Below are 23,024 nucleotides of genomic sequence, written 5' to 3'. Positions count from 1 at the left end.
TGCGCGAGCATATGTGTGTGTGGGAACGGGTGTGACATACTGACATACAGTCGATTACTTCTGGTAACATCTACTGCATTATTCGATGTATTCAAGACTCGATGGTAGAAGCCAGGTATTCTGTACATTTGTTTGAGAAGTCTGTATCGATAATTCACATCCAGTGGACTTTGCGTTATCAGATAATTTGTATAATTTTGTATACTACTATAATTTGTATACTACTTGGTTTCTAGTGACCTATGAATACATGCGAAGGGGAATAAGCATCGTGCGGGATTTACGTGACGTGGAATATTCGCGAGGAATGTGTATGTGACGTAGACTTCAGCTTCCTTCTCATTTCGTGAGATCTCAACGTGGATGATTTGGGGAACGGGTCTGTCGTCGGGAACATGACCGTTTGATCATGACATGCAAGTCACGCGTTGTCCACCACCTCCTCCTCCACCCCCACCACCACCACCACCACCACCAACAACAACAGCAACAACAACCATTTATTCTACCCCATCCACACACACCCACGCGCGTGCGTGTCCTCGCGGTCAAAAGACGCAGACGATAAGAGCGATGTCCTCTTAATTGATCGTCTGCAACAGCACCACGCTGCCAGATGGCGATATAATGTAACGGACTGGGGCCAGTGGCGCCCCGTGGCGGCTAACTAGCCGATGATATAATTGTCGGCCCGTCGCATCAGCCTCAGACGATCAAGGCTTCGTGACGGTAATGCGCGTATCGGAAAGTGGTCACCCCTCATTCGTCGCGGAGATGCGGGTACTTTGCCCGAAAGATGATCTTGCGAGATGCGTCGGCAGCCAGCTGAGCTGGCCAGTAATTATTATGAAATTATTTGCGGAGCTAAGTGAGGTTCTGAGGGGGGGGGGGGCGGAGGCTGTTAATTGCTTGCCCTTCCCTGAGTCAGCACCAACGGACTCGTGGCCTTTGACCCCTGGTAGTCCGTAGGGCAGACGTTGCTACAGCTTAAAGTTTCAGGATAATTTAGCGTGCTGTGACTGGTTTTGTTGTGATACCCTACTTCTGATTCATTTTCGGACACTTTACAGTAGCAGGTCGATTAAGAGTTTCCAGGCAATGATATCATCAGCATTTACCACATCTGGTACTTCTCGGAAGTACTGTAAACTAAATCAACCGGCAAAAATTCGAAGAAATAATATTTTAAATATAAAAATTAAATTTAGAATTGTAATTTAAACTAATGATCATAATAATTATGACTTATAGCATGTACACCTACTGTGTACTTGTGGAAATGTGTGCTTGTTGTGTGTTCTAGTTACTACAAGTGAAAAGCATTACTGAAGTCTCCTTTGTTGAAAAAATGCTGACTGCCATTTATTTTGAACACTTTCACAAAGAAATCTTTTTATTATAAAAATGTGTTACATTAAGTTTGTCTTTATGTTTTGACTTGGCTTAATTCCTTGTTTTAAGATATAAGTCAAGTCAGTACAAGGTTAAAAAATTATGGTATGAGGTATGGTCTTAGCCTATTTTGAATACTAACTCTCAAGAAACTACTTATGTTTAAAGAACCAAAAAAAAATGTGATCTTTTTATTATTTTTTTTCCTATCTGCGCTTCTCATCTTTGATTGTTGTATATCATCTCTCTCTCTCTCGTTTCTACATCAGATTGACGGGGAGAGAGAACTAGGTAATCACATTTAAAGGGTAACTGATCTACCAAATTTAAAAGATTTGTTTTCTGATTTAAAGTTACTTTTGCTCAGGGCGAAACTGTGAACCTGCCAGAGGAAGAAAACACACCTGAAAAACGAGTCAACAGGATATTCTCTGTGATGGACAAGGTGAGGCATTGCTGTTGCGACCCAAAGAGGTCTCGCCAGTATGACAGGTGTATTTAATGAGCTGAGTGCAAACATCTTGAATTATTCTTTAAATAATTTAAAAAACAAAGCAAAAGTAGATTTCCCCGTGTCGGTAACCCACATGAATTTGTAAAATAACCTAAGCGGCATTTGCATTTCCTATAGCAAGATTTAGACTTGGTATAATATTTTTTGCTGTTCGGATAAAATACCCATTAACATTTAGTTTAATCAATTTTTCAAAAGCAAAACTCGTTTTAGTGAAATGCTTTTTGACTACGAGTCAACAAAAACACAATAAAGATGCTTCGTCTAGTTCAAAAATAAATTTATTATACCATGTAGTGTAAACAAATGACAAGTTTAAACTGTAATTATCATTATTTCTGGTTTGCTTCAGCATTTTTCTTTGCTTACCTTCCTCTCGTTTAATTCCTGCTCCGAATTTTTTATAAGCAAATAGGTTTCCATGACAACATATAGCTAGCAGGAGGTACACTATTATGTAATTCATCAGAAAACTTCATCTTCGGGTGATTTAAATGTTCAAAGCTAGCATGAGGTGTACTGTTGCGTAACACACCCTAACAGCTCATGCTTTTTCTGTGTCACGTGCAGAATCGCGATGACAAGCTGACATTCGAGGAGTTTCTGGAAGGTTCCAAAGAGGACCCCACCATTATCCAGGCCTTGACCCTGTGCGACGCCAGCCGCTGAAAACTGTCACGTGACTGGAAGTGAGCCTCAAGCTCGCGTGACTTTGGTCCTGGCACGACAAGAACTTTCCTCTTTTGCATAATCATTACAATCTCTCTATTCGTTTGTCTGTTTGTCTCTGTCTTGCCCTTATCCCTCTCTCTCTCTTTCTCTAGACTCTCTTTTTTTCTTTGTGTGTAAAAACTTATAACAGCTGACAAAAAATGTCAGTATTGTCTTTCTTAATTTTAAATACCTCCATACTTTACTCATCTAAAGTGTCATGTAAATATGTTCTTGTTTGTGAGGAATGTTTTGCTTCAAACTGCCTCGAACCATGATTTTTGTTTTTAAAAAAACCTGACGGATCATAAGTAATATACCATCATCTTTTTGTTTTGTTTTGTTACTCATCACATAGTCTCTGACATTTTCCTCCACGGATGTCAAAGCAAGCATGTACGATGAACTTCTATGAACTGACCGACTGATGGCTTGACTAAGACAGTGTGTAGTGACATGCGCAAGCGAAAAAGGTTTGATGAAAAAGTTCTTGATGACAAAAGCCTGCAGTCCTTTCTGATCTTCTTCTGCATCGTTCGTAGCTTGTAGCATCCCTCTGTTCGGTGCGAACCGACACCGGTGAACACGTGTCTTGTTACATCACAGCACCGCGCACAAACACATTTTGGAACGTCACCGCGTTACGCACAACCACTAGTCTCAGAGCTGGCGAGGTTAGCGGCTTTTCTGGGTAGATGTGTGCTTGAAGCCTTTAATTTTATTTAATTTGATGGGGTTTAAAGGCAATGCTGTTGGAAAACTGGGCACTGCCGCTTGTAGTAAGCTTCCAACTATTTATTGCTGCTTTCAAAAGAAGCACATAGACACCGAACCAAAGAATTGATCCTACAGAATGTGATTCGACATCTTTTTTACCTGGGTGTGCCCCTAGACAAACATTTTCCTTTTACGGGAACTGAATAAAACCTTTCAGTGAACATGGAACCACGAGCAAGTTAGAGAAAGGAGATTAAAATATAAAACAGGTTTACCTCCTTGCTTTTTTTTTAAATGACTGAATGGGACTAGTAACAGAAATCCCCATTTTCGTACTTTCCAATTATCATTATATTATGCGCGGCGTTGGTTTTGAATGCTGGGATTATTCCTTCCTCTGACAGCTGATAGAAGATTTACGGGATTAATAGCAGAGCACATGATTTCATCTCGCGTAGATATTAATAAACAGATTTACGGTATTGTTAATTTGGTTCAGCATTGGCTCGTTGATGAAAGCAGTGCACCAGTAAAATCAGGGTTCTACCAATACTTAAAGAAAAAATGACATTCAACTTTTTGAAACCTTTTATAGTCTTCAATAATACGACAGAAATCAAGTTTACTTTACCGTACAAGAAAATTAATTTCTGTTCTCGATGTAGTGCGTTTTTTCCAGGTTTGGGTTGCATGTGAGCTCCTGCATATAAGTCAGTCAAGCGCAGGGTTGACTTAAGTTTGCTCTGAACATCGACTTGCTACTTCATCTCGGTGAGTTGAGACTCATTTTCAAGACCACTCGTGCACACCAAGTAACAATGATGTTTGAAAGTCCGGCTTAAGACCTCACATGCAGCCAATCATGGGGTTGGAGAACTTTTGCAACCCTTTGTCAATCTTTAAAGCTAGAAAACTTGATTAATTTTGGGTTCATCTTAGCTTCACTTCTTCATCCCCAAAGCTTTGTAAAGGCTGACTTTTCAGTTCCTAAACATTGTGGACTAGACTATAAACTACATTATTCTCTAACCCCACCTAACTCACCACCAGCATTAGTTTAGCAGGCTGTTTCCTGGTTGTCTACGCTTGTCACTTGATGGAATTGGCTTGCAGAGACTTTTGACAAATATATCTTGCAGATAAAAATCCATCAACTTTTTCACAATATGAACAGTAGCTTCCTCTTCATTCCCTTGAAAGACTGATGTCGGTTTTGGTTCAATCAACAAGGGTGGTTTGCATGAGCCTTCGTACCTCAGCCCCATTCATAAAAATATAATTTATACTGCTTAATCACGAATTTCCATACAATGTGGGTCCGTTAGGCGTGTGGGTTAAAAAGCTTTTACAAGATACCCTTAGTTACAGCACAAAGACTTTCCTCTGACACACCTCAACATTGATGTTTTTATTTATACTTAAAGGCTTACTCGAGTGCAAATTATATTCCAATGACTGAGTGTAGTTTATATAAAGACATTAATTCCCGAAATCTGAGCAAAATTTTATTTTTTGCCCACAAGCGTTTGAGCATCACAGTTTTCACTTGGGTTTTGGAAAGAGTTTAAGACCTCGTTTCCGTGACGTCACAAATGTGTCGATCCCCTGATTGGACGACGCATTTTCTTAAAGCAAATGCTCAAAGCTGTCGCTGTTAGTTGCATCCGGACGCACCCAGGATGGGTTACGTAGCTGAACACAGCAATCATCATATTGTTCGTCGTGTTGCCGGAATGTTCTACTGCGGTTATCTCTACAGATGTTGATAAGCAAGTCATTTTTACTGGATACTAAGGTATGTGTGCAAGTTGCCCACAAATAATTTAAAATTTAAATTATTGAAATTAAAACTAAAAAGCCGTCACTACATCCGCTGTATGTTTAAGTTATTTTGTTCTATTATTGGATCCGATCCCCTTCTCTTCCTTATGTAGGTCGTTCTTGAAAACCAGATTGTGCTATGAAATAAGAAACTTGTTCATTTCCGTTACAGAGTAAACATATTTACTTTTAGTGGGGGTCAAAGCTGTCTGCTTCATTTCCTTTAATTTTTCACCAAAAGACCGATAAGAGCAAGATGAACACTATTCACCAGCTTACTTTCATTGCTCAGTTTGGTTGCTCTTCTTCCTTTGGTGTATCATATACATGACTATACTGCTCAAAGACTGTACACTTGTATTACATCACCTGTTCGTACTGGGGAAAAAACATTTAGTCCTGGTGTGATTGAGTGTTCATAAAAATTGTCCAGTAATGAAAGCGCCGGGACAGCCCCTTCACTCTTGAGAAAGCCACACTTGTATATGAAAAAAGATGCGAATTCGTAGTGTAATCCTTCGACCAGGACTGTCAATTCTTTTCCAACATGATGTATCATGCATGCTTGCTTAACAATATATCTCTGTGGAGGATGATTACCTGTCAGCATTGATGATGAAGCTCAGCGAACTCGAGCATCTATTGGGAAACTTGAGTCAACCGATAGAAGTTCGCACAGTGTACAAACATAATTTTTTTAAAGAACTTACTCAACATTTGTGTGTGTGTCAAAAATAAGTTCTGCCTTTGATTGTTAATCGTGAACCCATGGAAGTAAAATTTCAAAGTCCTTAGATATTTATCTATTTCATTCCCCAGTACTTGAGTAAAATATTTTCGAAATAGCTGAAATCTTGGTAGAAGGAAAACTAAATCTCTACACTCAAGATGAGAAATGAACTCACTGGAGCTTTTCACGTGTATCAACACGACTTCTTCAGCAACTAGAAGCTAAGTCAGTGGTGTTCAGTGTGCACGACCCTGAAATGACTGCAAGTCCAGCTGTTGGTCATCAGCAAACAATCAGGTTCTACTGAAATCGGCATTTCTGTGAGTCAGAATTCACTTTAAATGTTTCATGAAATTTATCATTCAAAATGCCAAGACTTTAGGCGGTGGTGGGGTTGGGTGGGAAATTTGCTTGGCTGCTTCGGCGATTCGAAGTTAAGAGACTTTTTTTCCCTCGAGTCGCTCTTGATTTGCAGGCATGTCGACAAAGAAATAAAAATATCTGCTCAGTTGATTTATTTTCCAGGCCGTCCACAGGTGTTTTTTGTTTGTGTTCCACGTGTCCATCTCGTCATCCATGTGTGCGATTTGCATCCTTGTCGATCACAAGAACGTTACCATATGGCATATCTGTATGTAAGTGTGATATGTTCCCAATTTTTCGCTTCATTTATTCAGCTGCCAATAAACATTTACGGTGACCAAAGGTTCGTTTGTCGGCATGTATGTGAGAGTGTGATGCGCATGAAGACACGATAGGAAGCTATTTTTCACCAATTCATAACAGTAAGTCCGTGTTCTCCGCATTTTTGTCGGAAGCTATGGAGGTAGGAGATGACGTCATCGCATAACGCCCCGGACGTTAACAGATAACAGAACCAAGCAAATCGCAAACGCGAATGAGATAGATCGAGGCTTAATCAAAAATACACTAAACCCAAAACAGTAAAACACTTTTGGTATTTTTTAAACGGGACTGTTTTTATTATTCACAATAATGGAACACACACGTAATGTAAGATGGGAGAAAGGGCTTTTTGAATGGGTCACCTGATGTGAAACATAAAATGATCTTCCTTCGGCATTTTTGTACAAAGCAAGGACTTCACACATAAATAAAAGATAATGAAAAACAATACGTACAAATGGCTCAAACATTTAACTAAACAGGGACAGCCCTCCTGCCCTCACTGCCGAGGAAGACAGGTTTGAGTCGTCTGGAAGGTGGGTGTGAAGGGGAGTGGATGCGTTGCTGTCTGCCGACAGCAGCCCATGTCACGCTCCAATGGCATCTTCATCCAAACGGGAAATAATCCCAGTGAGGAATGCATGACGTGAAGAGCGACACAGGGAGCCAAGGCGTGTAGTTATCTACCTTACACGAGGCTCTTCAAGGAGTGAAGTCTGAAGAAAATGCCGGTACAGGCAGCAGATGAATAACTGACTAAGACTTACTAGATGAATGCTTACTTCAGCTAGACCTGAGCACTATGCACGATAGTACATTCTGCACAGGTAATACATCTCGCCTCACCTGCTTCCACTTCTCTTTTCCAATCAAAGAAGAAAGCTAGCAAGTTAACATGACAGAAAAACAATAAAGAAGACAACCTCCACAAAATTTAAATAGTATTGAAAACACATACCGATTCCAGCGTCTCTGACATGTCTCTTTAGCTTCAAGGCAACCTATAAGTTTAAAATCAGAAATCACATCCATAGTTGGGGCCTGCAAGCACTTTCTCTTTCTTTCCATCTTACTTCTTCTTGAAACAGACTAATTGGTCAGGGGAAAGATGAAAAACAAAACAAAAGAACACAGGAGCAGAAGCAGTCTTTCAGACATCACTTAGATCTTTGACAGTTGACAATGTTAGTCCACTAGTAAAGAGGAGATAAGTTGCTGTTCACAGCATTCAAAGTCATGACTGCTCTCCCTTTCTTTGACCTAGTCGTTGGCATCCACGGTCTTCTGGTTTACTTTGACAACGGTATCTGTGGCGCCAGTGTTAGTCAGCCTGTTGACAGAAGGAAGCGCAGTAAAAATTTTCCACTCAGCATCACAAAAGATGCAAACAAATGAAAGATTTTAGCCCTATTTCACTGCAGTCGCGAGCGATTTAATGAGACAAACATTTAAATAGACAAATAATGTATCATTTAGTTGAGGAGTATAGGGCTGCAACACATTGCCAGCGGACCTGGTTTTGGGTAACCCCCTCAGTTGAGTCCATGTGGTTCCGACACATTTACTGTGATCAAAGATTGTTTGTCGGCATATGCGTGTGCGCGCGCCAGGAAACAATTTTTTTGCTAATTCACAACAGTAAGTCCAAGTGGTTCGCATTTTTGTAGGAAGCTATGGCGGTAAGAGAAGATGTCGTTCCATAGCGCCCCGAATGTTGACAGAACCAAGCAGATCACTCCTACGATGTCAGACATCACATGTCACTGTTATTTTCTGAAAGGATCTGAATCAAACATACACAGAAATACCCAAACAATAAAACACTTTTGATGTTTGAAAAAAAGTGGACGTGCTTTATTATTCACAATAATGGAACACAATCGCAATGCCAGATGGGAGAAAGGCCCTTTTGAAAGGACCTGCAGTGAAACACAATCTTCCTTCGGAACTTTTGTGCAACAGTACTGGAGCAAGATGTTATCATTTTGTACAGAACTTCACACATTTACGATCCCACGGTGTACTGCACTGTTTAGTCACTGACTACTTCTCCACTCAATCTGCCTTGTCACCCACCCCTCCACCCAGAATATCTTATACGCACAAAAAGTCAATTAAAATTGTCAACAAAATAGCACACTCTCTTTACAAGCCTGCATGCACATCATTAATACACACATTGAGTTCTTTCCACCGACATGTTTCTTTTGTGATAACTAGTCATCAAAAGCCGCAGAAATGGCAAAGACTTCATTAAATTAAGTACAATGTACAGAAATGGCTGTCCTACTGAACCTAGATGATGCTAAAGACACTCTGCAAGTCTGCCATGTTCTAATGTGCGCACATCAATTCCCAGACGTCACCTGGCTTCACGTGATGCGGTCTTGCATTAGCAATCGCTTCTTGCTTTTCCATTCATAATACCTCCATTTCAGGCGTTTCGGCAATGTGTACTTTTACCAGTAGCTTTATGAACAGAAAAAAAGGTAAGAATTATTATGAAAAACCACTTCCGGGCTGTAACAGGCGAGCGACTATGGCCACCGGAAGAAGAGCTTGCTAACCTGAATGAACTCGCTCTCATTACCTGTGGAGTGTCAAGCTCAAGATCGGGGCTGTATGCCTACAGATAGTTCTTAACTGGAGGGGAAGTGGGGAATTAGTCTTTTACGCCAAGTCAGCAACTAAGGCTGAATCAGAGCAAGGCAGCAAGCGCTGTAAACAGATGCCACATGCAGAGAAAGAACAGCGTTCCCGAGACGAGAGCTCAATCCAGGACAACAACCCTCACTGTGTTGGTTACTGGAGCTAACCGTCGAGCCAATTCTCAACCGGACAAAAAGAAGCGTTTGGTGAAGTTCGGTGATATTTGTACGCGACGGTTACATACCAATTCTGCCAAACGTCTGTCCATATTTGTACGATGAAGAACAGCCTGTATTGTCTTTGACTGACCATAACCTCTGTAACGACAAATGTCTCAAGAGCAACTACCTACAGTCAACGTTTTCTGCAGAACTGAACATCAAAGCGAGCACACACGCTGCCAGCCTGCAGGTTGTAATTGTTTACCGGGCGACTAACCGGCGTGTAATGTAGACTCACACTCCATTTTCTTGTTATTATACTTAATGGATAGGCAAGGTATTTCAAACCAAAACAGAAGAACAGCTTTTCAACACATGTGCGTGCACACGCCCACACTCTCACATACACTGTCTCTCAATCTCTTGCACACAAGATTAATGTACACGACAGATTTTTAAGCACTGCCACATGCGAATGATAGTAAAGAATGTCAACCCCTCAATCCAAGATATAAAGGATATGTACAAATGGCTCAAACAGTTAACTAAACACGGATACCCTAGTCCTCATTGAAAAAGAACAGGTTTCAACCGTCGAGAAGGGGAAGGGGAAGCGTTGCTGTGAGTCGACACCAGGTTCTCAGCCCATGTCACACCCTAAGGGCATCTTCATTCGAACGGGAAATAATCCCTGTGAGGAACGCATTACATGAAGAAGTTATCTACCTTACATGAGGCTCTGCGAGGGGTAAAGTCTGACGAAAAAACGACGGCACATGAAAGACACTGAATAGGGAATGCCGAGACTGGCAGCAGATGAATAACTAGATGAGTGCTGACCAGCTAGACCTTTGCACTACACACAATATCATACTCTGCAGTAAAATACTTGTTGACGATTTGATTAGCACCTCAAAAAGTAAACGTGTAGACTCGATCCCTACCCACTGTGGTGCAGAACAGCCCGGTAACACGGGGTTTGCCACCACAACAGTGACGATCACAAGGTCTTGAGCTTAACTCATCTTGGGTCAAACTCTCCCTCTCTTTCCCTGCATGTGACACGTGTTTGTGAATGCATTCTTTGAGAAATCTATAGTTTCCTCCCAGGTTGAGACCTTTACCATGCATGGAGTGCAAAATTAACACAAGATGAAACCACTTTCCTTTCAATCTAAAAATGCTCTAGCAAATGTACAAATAATGAAGAAATAGTTTAAAATAAAACAAAGAATACAAGGTTTTAAAGAATATGATAAACATAAAACATGACACATTTAAGGAAACACGTTCCCTATGTTTTTCAATTTCACATTCAAACACACTAGCAGTGATTAGGTCATTTGAGTATCCCAGTGGAAATGCAATATGTACAGTGAAAACTACATCTGGTCCTGTCACAAGAAAATACTATATAAATAAAGTATTCCTACAAAGAAACAAAAATTATGATAGATAGCTCAAACACTATTGAAAAACATCTTTGTTAAGTCAGAAAAAAAGAAACATGCATGTAAATGTATAGCTTTTATTACATTATACTGCTGGCTGTACTTTAATAGTAATAATAAATAATAATAAATCATAATACTAATGAGTGATTTAGTAAAAATAATACTAAGTAGCCTCTTCATTCAAAATTGATTATATATTTTGTCAGTAACATGAAAGTCACAATATATATTTCAGACACAGAAAAGTAACATTAGGCAATAAGCACATATCCTTTCAGTTGTATGCTAATTCATCACACAACTGTAATTTCCCTCTTCTGTATCAGCAACCCTATGCATATACACAAATCCCATTACATAAAATTTCAGTTTACAGCTCTGATTTGCTCTGCATTTTTGTCTTAGTCCAACTTCACCATTTATGCCAGTAACTACACCCACTTGCTCACCTGCACTCTTCCCCTGTCAATCACACAGCTAAGCCACCCAGCAAACATTTTACAACACCACCGGCAGGAACCAATTTTGATCTAGAATGCACATCAACAGCAGAAGTAACATCGTTGGAGAGTAAAGTTCCAAAAACAAGAAAGCAGCAGTCATCAAGATGGCAAGTGAGGGAGAATCACACCACAGCAGTGTTTAGTGGCAGACAAGAGCTGACAGGGCACAGAGGGTACTCAAGTGATTGTTCTTGAGTGCAGAAACTGTTTATACCCTTCTAGTGATTACAAGATCCCAAATCCTGGCAAAGCTACCATAATTTTCATATTTTCATAGATATTTGGGATGGGATGGTTGAGGGTGGGGGACAACACAGTGCATTCACGAAGAATTGAAAAGACATATTAAAGAAGAGCAAGAGTAGAAATAGGAAGACATGATATGGATGTTGCATGGATGAAGGAAAGGAAAAAGTGAACAACATTTGAGTAAAGACAAATTTACATGCATGAAAAATAGGTAGCATGGCGACCAGAGACAGAACAAAGTTATATTACAAACCACTTTATATCAGATATACATGTCCCCTCTAAGCAGCAAGAACTTTTTTGTTTGAAATTGGATTTCAACTTTTTCTAATACAAAAGCAATCTGACACAAGGGAGACATGACAGTTGCTAACAGCTCTCAGTTCACTTTGTTCAGCTCATTTAATATAGCATAAAAATTCATCAAACAAAAAAAAAAAAGAAGAAGAAGAGGTAGCAGGCTGTGGCATTTGCACGCGGAAGCAATTCTCCCACTAAAGCCCAAAATGCACGCAAGAGGTTGAGACTTACTGATTTCTAAGATCCTCACTTGTGAGCACAATGACTATTTGTTGCAGCTAGATTTTGACTTACACACTTAGTTGGGGTTTATGTTCAAAACAAAAATGAAGATATAATTTACAAATAGCACTACAATGATAAACTTGAACCTTAACCTGACATATACAGGCAATACATCTCCCCTCACCTGCTTCCACTTCTCTTTTCCAATCAAAGAAAAAAGGAAAGAAGTTAACACAACAGAATAACAATAAGGAGAAAACCTCCACAAAAATTAAATATTATTGAAAACACATACAGACAAATTTCAACGTCTCTGACATTTCTCTTTAGCTTCAAGGCAACATATAGATTTAAAATCAGCAATTATAGCCCTAAATGGGGCCTGTGAGCACCCTCTCTTTCCATCTTACTTCATTTCACTTCCCTCACTCATTTATCTTGGGGCACAGGGCTAAGGGGACCGAAAAAGAAAAGAAAATTAAAAAAAAAAAGCAAAGCTGGAGGACATGGACACAACTGGAGTCTTTCAAACATCATTCAGATCTAAGGTGAATACTAAAGAGGATTCACTGCTGTTTACACTTTACACTATTCAATCAAACTCATGACTGCTCTCCCTTTGTTTGACCTGGTTATTGGAACCTTGGGTCTTCTGGTTCACTTTGACAACAGAGTCTGTGGCTCCAGTTTTGGTCAGCCTGTTGACAGAAGAAAGCAAAGTGAAAAGTTTCAACTCTGTCAGCATCACAAATGATGGATGTAAGCAAATGAAAGATCTTATCCCTATTTCAGCACAGTCATGATCAATTTAACTCTTCCTATACGGATTGCACCATGAATGCAAATGTCTTTATAGCTACAGCTCAATTGCATTGATACACCCGTATTAAATAAGTAATATATAAGATATTCAAGTTGACCAGAAAATTGACAGACTTGATCCAAACAAATTCATTTGACCCGTGACAATCATCAATTTAGTGAAATCTGTATTATCTGAAATGCTAAATTATGTAATTCTAACCAAAATAGATAATGCACTTACACTTCTTCCATTTCAATTTCCTCATCATCACTCTCTACAGGGACCTGAAGATATGGATTGTCAGAAGCAGGCCGGAATTTCATGGCTGTCACGACGAAGAAGATAAGCATAGCCAGCTCTGAGAACAGGTCTGTCAGCCACTCAAACTTGAAAGGCAGTGTGATCTAAATATCAAAATCATTCCTTCTCAGAAAAAAGTGATGCATCATGCATGTAGCCTACATAACAAAACTAGTCTAACACCTCAGAACAAAGGCTAGTGAAATATGTGCAGGACACAAATAACTAATAAATAAACAACAATCAAAATGAATGTTGAAAATTCACAAAATACAAGTTAAATGGAAAGATAAAAGTTAAATAACATGATCCTTTTCTTTGACTATGAAGTATGAACTACGTATATAGAATATTAACAAACTTATATATACGTAACATGGCGTTGTAGCTCAAAACTAAAACTGTAAATAATACAAACCTTAAGCAAATACACTATTATCCTGGTGAAGTAAATATAACACACCACCTGCAAAAAAAATGGAAGTTAAAAAAAAATTTTTTAAAATATAAACTAAGCTAAACATTATACACAATGCAAAGCTTTATTTAACAGAGCATTAAAGTTTTTCAATAGAACAAAAATATAAATACAATAAAAATATCATAATAAATGAAATATGAAGCAAATAACAAAGCCTGCAAAGGAAAAAATAAAGTTATGAATTTTATGGTAACATTAGAGTTAATGCAAAGAAACAATTACTTTCATGGTGTAATGTTTTGTGACTTTAATGTATCTTACGAAGTAACGCCATCAATAGAATTCATTATCAAATTAACAGCTCTGCAGCAAGTCATCAAAATCTTGTCACTGTTACAGATGCTGAAGGTATTTGGCCTCAAGGCTGTGCAACTGGACTGCCCTTGCTGCCTGCCTGAGTGTCTGAACTTGTACAATTAGTTGTGACTTGGCTGAAATGGACCTAGCTGTTGACCTATAGTCAAGTAGTAGTCAAATACTTCCTCACTTCAGTCTTTGCTAATTTTCTCCCCTTGTGGGTTTACACATAAAGGAGAGATTCTGTCTAGCCTTTTTCTTGTCTCTTCCTTTCTTGTGGATAGAAATCATTATCGCAGCACTTACGATGGAACTCTCCGTCGCATAAGAAATTACCTCCCCCTTGTTTTGCTACCTACCCACCAGCTAGTTCAGGATACAGGATGGCCTAGCTTATATCGCAGCTAGCCTCTATATCTAAAGGTTATTCACTGTCCACCACCTGTGATCCACTGGGTTGGGGACAGTCACCCTGTAGTCTAGTACCCTGGTCCCAGAGAATTTATTCTAAACAGAACCACGAATTCAAGCATCAGAAACAATATTATTACCATAATATAAAAATGCCGGAAAAGCTTGAGCTTCTGCAGATTAATTGCAGCCTTTCCATCTGTATTTGAAGCTTCCTGCAAATGGCGGATTGACCTGAGACATAAATGAAATATTATGAAACCTATAAAGCCAACTAAATGCAGGCAGGTGTAAATAAGAGAGAAATACTAAGAAAACATCACTCTCATACACGATTCTTCCAATACTACTCTTAGAAAGATCACAACGTTAAAATGTGTAAGATCAAGAAACACACTAAGAACACTCAGACTCAAAGACAGGATGCTTACCATACAACAGGAAAGAGGATGGCACCACAGCAGAGCAAATCCACGAGGATGAAGATCTCCTTCCAGGTGGTGTAGGACTGGTTTCCCTCCTCACTCTCCTCCACTATAACCCAGGCAACACTGTCCAAGATCTGTTCATAACATTCAAGAACTTCTGCAATGAATATCAAACACTTTCCCCATGATAAATATTTCTGTAGAAAAAAAAATAAATGTTTTCAAAACTCCCAACACCACAAGCCTGGTAGCAGATAAACTTTCAATGGTTTCAGGTTTTGACATGTCCGTAAATCAAGACAGAAGCTGATTAGCATTTTGTCTATATAGTCTATCCTCCCACATGGCTAGTTGACATATGCAAAACACAGATCCTACAGTCCATCAGTACATCAATCAATCATTATCATTACATTGAGTTATGTTTTTTAATTTATTAAAAGTTGCATTTTTAATCCATTAAAGATAGTAAAAAAGATATAGCATCATTTTCAAATATATGTCAATGTACTGTAAGGGTTTTTAATACATTCAGAAGACCTATGCTTAGAACACTTATAACAGACTGAGAAGACTATATAAGCAAGAAAAGGTTAAATGACGAAAGGAATACAATTAGGGCTGAAAAACCAAAGTAAATTCCTTCTTGACATTTGCAAGACAAGCTTCCCTTTAGGCTAAGCTGACAGATGAGCTCCAACAACCCTCAAGTGGTCTGTCCCTTAGCCCATCTAGGCCTACAAAGCCTTACCTGCAGAGGTATAAAGATGATGAACAGCTTCTTTTCATGGTCTGTCAGCACATGCTTGATAAATGCCCATCCTGCTCCAATTAGCAGTACAGTCACAAACATTAGAACTCCACGAGTCCTGCAAAGAAAAATGTAAAAAAATTATTCCCATTAACACCATCCTTGTTCTCTGACAACTAATTTTAGATGGTCTGACAAAATGCATCATAACAGTAAAAAGCCAAGTGATTCGTGCTAAATTGTGACCTTTACATTTTGACATGTACTCCATAGTCAAAGGAAAAGATTGTTATTTAACTTTTATCTTTGGGAACAGACCCATTCCATTCCTTCATTTTTACATAAAGCTACTTCAGTCTAGATCAAAACATTTGTTTCTGATGCATAGATAACATAAACAACTCAGCTATAATCTTATCAAGTAGTAAACAGTTGAAGTAAAAGATCATATCTTGACAGGCTAAGACTAGCTGAAAAGTCACTTTTTTAATTTAAGCCAGTGAAAATGGAAATGGGTAAAAAAATGTGCTCAATAGATCAAAAGACAGAAACGCCAACAATTTGTACTGAAATGGCTAGGATGAATGCTTTCAAGTTAAGAAACCACTGATCTAACCACTAGGCTATTTGCTTTCTATAAATAACATGCAGATCACTAGTACATAACTACAGCCAACATGCTAAAGCAAAGCCACTATGCTTCTTAATCAAATTTATGAAAGAAGAGGGTTAAAACTCTTATATGTGAATTTATAAATATCGAATGCAGGCAGAAAACCTTTGTAGACACTCACAAGTAGACAATATACCAAAGAATAGCCCATGCATCTTCATGAATACCTGTCTTCTGAATGAAATACATATTCACCTGCACAGAAATCAAGGATTTCAGGAACATCCCCCAACATTTAGCTTATGAATACAGCCATTTAGCAATATAATCTGTACAAAGTCAAAAATAATATATAGCTGTTTGTATGCTGGCAATTAGCTGCTGACAAAAGTATTTTCACAAATTATGTGTGAAATTTTTTTAGAATTCTAAAAGGGTCAAAACTAGTGCTTTTTATAAACTATTGTTCCTAGCATATTTGCACCATATAGATTTAACTAATCCCATGGCTACACTATGGTATTTGCTAAGGTTTAACCCACCAATAAAATTTCGTAGACATAAGAGTTTCCTCATGAATAAAAATGAACACAAGAACTAGACCTACCCCATGGAACAGGTTTGCCTGGCTCTTGACAGCCACAACAACCAGCATGAGATAATGGATCTTGTACACACCTTCCCTGAAAAGCAAACGTGCACACTACTTGAACTCTGTGATTTTACAACACTCCCTATAGTACCACCCAATTCCCCCCCAAAATCATTTTCTGAAGAATACTGGAGATCTTCAACAACTAGATATTGTTATCACCTGCATAGAAAAAGACTTGAGTTTTCATTATAACTGGTGGCAGATTTCAATTGAACTGTTAACAGGATGGGCTTGGAGTAGCTTTCGTAGCAAACCATCATATGCACTAAGCAATGTACTCACTTTGACCGGCGAAGCACCGAGAACCATGCTACCCCCATAATAAAGAAAACCACGCTGAACGTGAAGTACAATGCAGGCACAGGCATTTCACCTGCAGTCAAGAAGTTTCCATTGTTTTCCTCTATAATCTCCACCTGCAGGCACAAGACAATGCTGCTATTGTTTTCATGGAATCATCATTTGAAACCTAGTATACAACTCACAACAGCCTCAGACTTAATGCTTTAAGTCACCACTGCTTTGTTTCATTAGTTAAGAACCAAGGCACAGTTCATTTTTTTCACAATTCTCAATTACAGTCAAATCTCGCTACTATGCCACCTACCGGGACCGAGCAAAAGTGGCATAGTAGTGAGAGTGGCATAATACCGAGGGTTCGTAAAAACGGCTTTATTTGCTCAAATTACCCGTCAGTCCAAAGCTCTCAAGAATCGTCTGCTGGCGCTAGCTGTCTCCTCTCATTCTCCCCCTCACCTCTTCATCCTCCACCCCTCCCAACCACATCCGTGCACCTGCATCCTGTCGCTAGTCGACTCCCTCCCGCTCTCCATCTGTCACGTGGCTGTCACCCGGCAGGCGACCACCTCCCATCGCCAGCCTCCACCCTCCCTGTGTGCATGCTATGTTCCATCCCACCTAACTGCCATGTCCCACACTACCATATACATGTAATAATTGAGCACTGCACGGAATTTCACAACTCGTGCCTTATAACAACCACTTAATAGTGGCATAGTAGCGAGATTTGACTGTATCAAAAAATTAATAAGAAATGCCAAAGAAAGAAAGAACAGTCATGCAACAGGCATTAGATTCTACAAGACCTGGAAGAAATAATGGTTAAAGTCATCCCGTGACCTTTTTCAGGTCATTAGGGAGTTAGACGTTAGAAACATCGACTGGGGGAAGTGAACTGCGCCCAATGGATATCAAACCAGTGCACCTCTTAGTTTGGAAGCCAGTGCTCTAACCTCCTAGCTGTCCACTATCCCAATAGCTATCTTATGAAAAACATAATCTCACCAAAACAAAATTCTATCCTTCACCTAACACCATTCTAAATAAATCAACCCTTCCTACCTACATTTTTAACAGCCTCTGTGCCCAATAAGAGCATCAATAATGTCAAGCTAAACTAGGGAAAATCTATGAAAACCTTATGTATCCAAGTATATCTAACAGATCTGAGGGGGTAAAGAGTCATGGCAATTGCCAATTATTACTGCCATGACTTCCTGACAAGTCCACAATAGTATTACAGCTGACAATTATCAATGGCATCAATGTTAACAAAAGTTTGACAGCTGATAGTCATCATAGACATTACTCACTGACAAGTTCACAAAAGCATGATTGCCATCTTTATAATTCAGACAGTTGTGAAAATACAGATTGTAGAGGCCTTCTTCATTAGGATTCTGAATCCATACAAGGAACTGGAAAAAAAAAGAAAACATCAAATACCAGGAGCCATTCAGCTCATTCATTACATGAGAAAAAAAACAGACACTTTAACTTTAGATCACTAGTGGTGATGTGAAAGTACATTTATAAACCACAATAAAGGCAACCATAACTAATACAACAATTGAAAGATAATTTCTTACAAATTTAAATGATGTAATTTGCAAGAAATAGTAACAGAGGACAGGCCTCTTTTCAAGCTGATTAGGGGCAATGTTTGCTATTTAAACATTCTGTTTCATATTTTCTGTTATTGCTTTTGTGTTCTCTTATCATTTCTATTAGATCTAACATTTCTCTTAACCTTGAAAACACAAGTTACCCCCAAGAAATCATAAACAGTGCACCAAAAAGGCATCCTTTCAAAGCATCCATGAGATGACCTGACAAACTCACATAAACTGAGAAGACTTGTACATTGTCCACGTTTTCCACCATGATGTCCAGTTCATTGATCAGTGCCTCTGATTGGTCAGAACTTGTGCCACTGCTCTGCTTCTTAGATGCATCTGCATTTTCATCAGCTGTGTCCAGGCTGCTGCCAGACTGGTTTAATGCCTGCGTCTCAGCCATAGTGGTTCCTGGTACTGTGGTCAGGCTTGGTGCAAGTGTGGGAGCTGCATCCCGCTGGACTCTCTTCTTGTTTGTTTGGGGTTTTATTAGCACATGGAGAAGAATTCACTTAATGATGATTGTAAACTCACTTTAAAACAAGTCAATATTTTTTTAATAGGGTGTGCTGACAGATTTGTATTCCTATCTGTTCTTTCACTCCTCTTTCACATATGGCATGTTTTACTTGTTTTCTTTCATATTTACTAATATATCAATGAGCGCATTCTTGTTTAACACTGTCAAATAAACCAGCTTGCAGAAAACAAACTGGTGATGATGCTAGTTGTCTGCACTTATGCTGAAGGGGAAAGATATATCATGATACACAAAAAGGTATAATAAAAATAAGGAAAACTGCATGAAAAAGTATAGAAGGGTACATGACATAAAAAGAGATGGATGATCAACTACAAAATGCATGCAACTGTGACAAAATGTATGACGAAATAGTTGTACCAACACAAAACATTTGGTCTTTTAACACACAAGCAAAGAAAGTTAATCCCTGGGACTTAATTTCACATGCTAATGGTTTTCAGATACTCTCATTAAACTTTTACCAAACAGCAAATTCACTATGACTTTATTTCAGCTTCCATGAAGAAAATCACCATCGATGAATGAAGGATGAGAGTGACAATTAAGACAAATAATTAAAAAATTACAAATCCGTGAGTAAGAGTGTCTCAACACTTACCACATGATGGATCTTGAATAAAAAATCATCACTAAGCTCAGACAAATGCGGCTCAGCACCCACTGCTCGTCTGTTCAGCGAGTGCTTTTCATGGAATGTTTTAGGTGCAAGAGGAGAAATGACCAAATTGTTCATCTCCTTGCCCTTCCTTATTATAAACAGCCTGAAATTCATAAACACAAGGCTACTTGAACTTCACAGAACTGTTGCAAAGCAGACAAAGTGGACCTTTTCTTCAGTTCTTAATGCATAAACTAGGCAGGCAAAGTATATCGTAAGTATATTGTTTTATTTTTAAATTATTTATTTAAGGGTTGCACACAAGTATTAATTTTTTTTTTTGCCTATGAAGTTGATATAAATGAGCATGTCCAGAATGTTACATTTACAAATAATAATTATCATCATCATCATAATATCATCATAATATCATCATCATCATCACATTTATATAGTGCCTTTTTCGAGCATCAGCCAGACTCAAAGCACCTTACATGCACACAAGTGCAAGTGTAGGGCAGGTACATGAATATACGGAGACATGCCTACACAATGCACAGGAAAAAAAAATATATATAAATAAAGTTGATTGATATAACACTTTACCCACTATCAAAGACAGCCTCAATACGCCCCACAAAAAATAACTTACTTCTTTTGATTCAGATTGAGCTGAAACATAACAGTCTGAACATCATTGGTTTGTTCCTTTTCCTTTGCAAGCTCATCCACAGGACAGGACCCCTGCATTTTTTCCTAAGAAAGATTCAATGCTTTGCATATACAAATCAACAGTAATCTCAAAATACCTTTTTTATTGCTTTTTAAATAAAGTTTTTTTTCTTGTTTTATATTCATCCAATATCTTTGAAACCCTTTCCCCCCTCTTTCTCTCAAGCACACATACTCTAGTAGAATTTCTACAGTTAAAATAATAAGAATAGTATGAACAATAACTTAATGCAGTATCCCAGCTAAAGCCAGGCTAACTGCACTCGACCTAACCTAACATTCCCTTTTTATAAGATTAAACAATTATCCATACACCAAATCTCTCTCTCACCACACACAGTCTCTCTCTCTCTGTAGTGTAAAGTATATGAGAAAGAGAAAGTATGCACATGTATGTAGAAGGAGTAATTTCTTGGGTATACATAAAAATCGCAAAGTGAATGATTGTAAATAATATTTATCAAATGGCAGCCATTGTGCAATGTCATTTGAAAAATAAATGAATTTGTCTTTTTTTTTTTAACCCCCTTATGTTAGACAAACACACAAGAATACACACACTAGAAAGATAGTATTTACACCACTAGCAGAAAAAGAAAGAGCAAATGTCATAAGCAAAGAGCAATAAACAGATATATATATATATAAAATAAAGCACATACAATAAATAATCCACATACACCCTAAAGCCCACCTGTAGCAACAAGTATTTGCTTACCATAAATGATGACAGCTCCTTGCTTTTGCTCTTGTCAAGTGTAAACCCAAACATCTGAGGAGCAAAATCCATTCAAAAATATTTAGTAAGACAAAAATCCCATTAAGTTTTGAGCTACTGAAGAAAACACCCATGACAGCTTTTATATTATTATTAAAGAGTTAAAAAAAATTAACAGATAAATATATATGCATAACAGGCTGAATGATAATTGTGCTTAAGGATAGAAGACAAATAAAAAGAAATTTTTATAGATTTACGGTCTCATTAGGTGCCTTGTTAGCAAGGGGTCCTCTAGGCTTGAAGGTGAAGTGGGTAAGGTTAACTGCAAGGGTTCCTCCAGTCAGGAAGCCGAAAGTACTGACAATAATCTGCTTTCGATCATCATCCTGCCATGAAACAATATACATCAAAATATACAAATATACTTGATATAATATAGACATTATACACTTTCATATTATTTATTCGACCTCCTGTGCTGTGCCTGATCTCTTTAGATAATTGCATATCAGTTATATATAGGCTACAACTGTTAAGTATATATCTAGATCCAACTCGATTTACTTGTAAACCTTATTATTAATATTATTATTCACAATATTAGTATTATGATTATGAAAGCCAGGCACAATTCATATATGTTTCCATTTATACACCACAGAGATGTAATCTTTTTTCATTTCAGTTTCTTTAAACTGTGTAAGCATACACGATAAAAAGAACATTTTTAATTCGAATCTATTAAAAAATCTCCACTGTTTTTTATTGTATGGTTATTAATATATAGAATGAACAATATATAACATATTATTGTACACAAAGTACTACACATCATCAGAAAACAAAGAAAAAGTCTATGATGCCCTACGGGCTTCGAATTAATTTATCCAGTGTGACACCGTCGGAATATTTTCTGGCAATTTTATCGAGATGGCTAAATGAGCAGTGGAACACATTTGGTCAAAACTCGAAATTGCTGCCACTAACATCTAAAGGGTCAATGGTTTTCTGATTGATTTAGTGTACAAAACTTGGTCTGCTGCCTAGAAAATATTACAAATACTGCTATAAGTGCAATACGGTTAACGCCTTCGAAAAATGTTTGATGCGATTTGATGTGGTCGATCTCATTCCGTCACTTAAATTTTATCAGTCTTACCTCAAGTTTTAGTTTATGACTCCGTGCACGTATGCCAGCCAACAATACGGAAAGCAATAGAATTTGAAATAACTTCTTGTTTCGTTTAGTCCCCATTGCTGGAGGCTCCATATCTGACCTAAATGACGTTGAAGTGAAGGTGCTATGTTAAAGAGATTACGATTGGTTGACACATATCCGATCCGCGAATAGACTGCGGCGTCTGATGACATCGCATGCAAGGGACACAATCGAAATGATAATGATGCAATTGCCTATCAGGTTATCTTTCCTGATCTCTCTTTACATCCACCACACGGCCACCTGTTGTTTTGCCCAAGACCACATCGACCCCACCGCCTGAGTCAAATCGTCCCAACCTTGACCATATCGTCCTAAGTAAGATCACATCGTCCCAAAACTGAAAACCGAATCGTCCCAGGCCCAAAAGGATAAGTTTATTACCGATCACCGATGACACAAGAAGCTCGATGGCTACCCAGCGATTCGACCACGACCTT

At 38.4% G+C, this 23,024-nt stretch overlaps 2 protein-coding genes across 3 annotated transcripts in view; one reads left to right on the top strand and one right to left on the bottom strand.

Annotated features, from left to right (window-relative positions):
* The window catches only part of LOC112575253 (neuronal calcium sensor 1-like), a 52,768-nt gene extending 46,178 nt beyond the window's left edge, over positions 1–6,590 (top strand). The window contains 2 exon segments of the mRNA XM_025256971.1: positions 1,760–1,837; positions 2,477–6,590. Of these exon segments, the coding sequence (XP_025112756.1) occupies positions 1,760–1,837; positions 2,477–2,575 (177 nt within the window). The 3' untranslated portion in view covers positions 2,576–6,590.
* Positions 6,591–8,396: 1,806 nt separating this feature from the next.
* On the bottom strand, positions 8,397–22,679 carry LOC112575355 (protein GPR107-like). Of its 2 annotated transcripts, none has more exons than XM_025257135.1 (17): positions 22,525–22,679; positions 21,623–21,751; positions 21,363–21,416; positions 20,565–20,668; positions 19,913–20,075; positions 18,997–19,239; positions 18,468–18,572; positions 17,137–17,270; positions 16,807–16,882; positions 16,381–16,454; positions 15,587–15,704; positions 14,839–14,969; positions 14,548–14,641; positions 13,637–13,684; positions 13,159–13,322; positions 12,742–12,811; positions 8,397–9,041 (listed from the first exon to the last, which is right to left on the bottom strand). In XM_025257135.1, exons 1-17 carry the CDS (start codon positions 22,633–22,635, stop codon positions 8,991–8,993), a joined length of 1,869 nt encoding a protein of 622 aa, XP_025112920.1. In that variant the 5' UTR covers positions 22,636–22,679; the 3' UTR covers positions 8,397–8,990. The 2 variants fall into 2 exon arrangements, with proteins under 2 accessions (XP_025112920.1, XP_025112921.1); XM_025257136.1 differs by having other exon boundaries at positions 18,997–19,236.
* Between the last annotated feature and the right edge of the window lie 345 nt (positions 22,680–23,024).

The sequence above is a fragment of the Pomacea canaliculata genome, linkage group LG11 (assembly GCF_003073045.1).
Source record: "Pomacea canaliculata isolate SZHN2017 linkage group LG11, ASM307304v1, whole genome shotgun sequence".
Lineage (NCBI taxonomy): Eukaryota > Metazoa > Mollusca > Gastropoda > Architaenioglossa > Ampullariidae > Pomacea > Pomacea canaliculata.
This window is presented reverse-complemented; position numbering and strand designations above follow the sequence as displayed.

Coding starts and splice junctions, on each gene's coding strand:
- LOC112575355 (XM_025257135.1), bottom strand. CDS start 22,635: ATGGAGCCTCCAGCAATGGGGACTAAACGAAACAAGAAGTTATTTCAA. Junction 16,455..16,806: donor AGGCAAACCTGTTCCATGGG/GTAGGTCTAGTT, acceptor ATTTCTGTGCAG/GTGAATATGTATTTCATTCA. Junction 14,642..14,838: donor ATCCTCTTTCCTGTTGTATG/GTAAGCATCCTG, acceptor TTTATGTCTCAG/GTCAATCCGCCATTTGCAGG.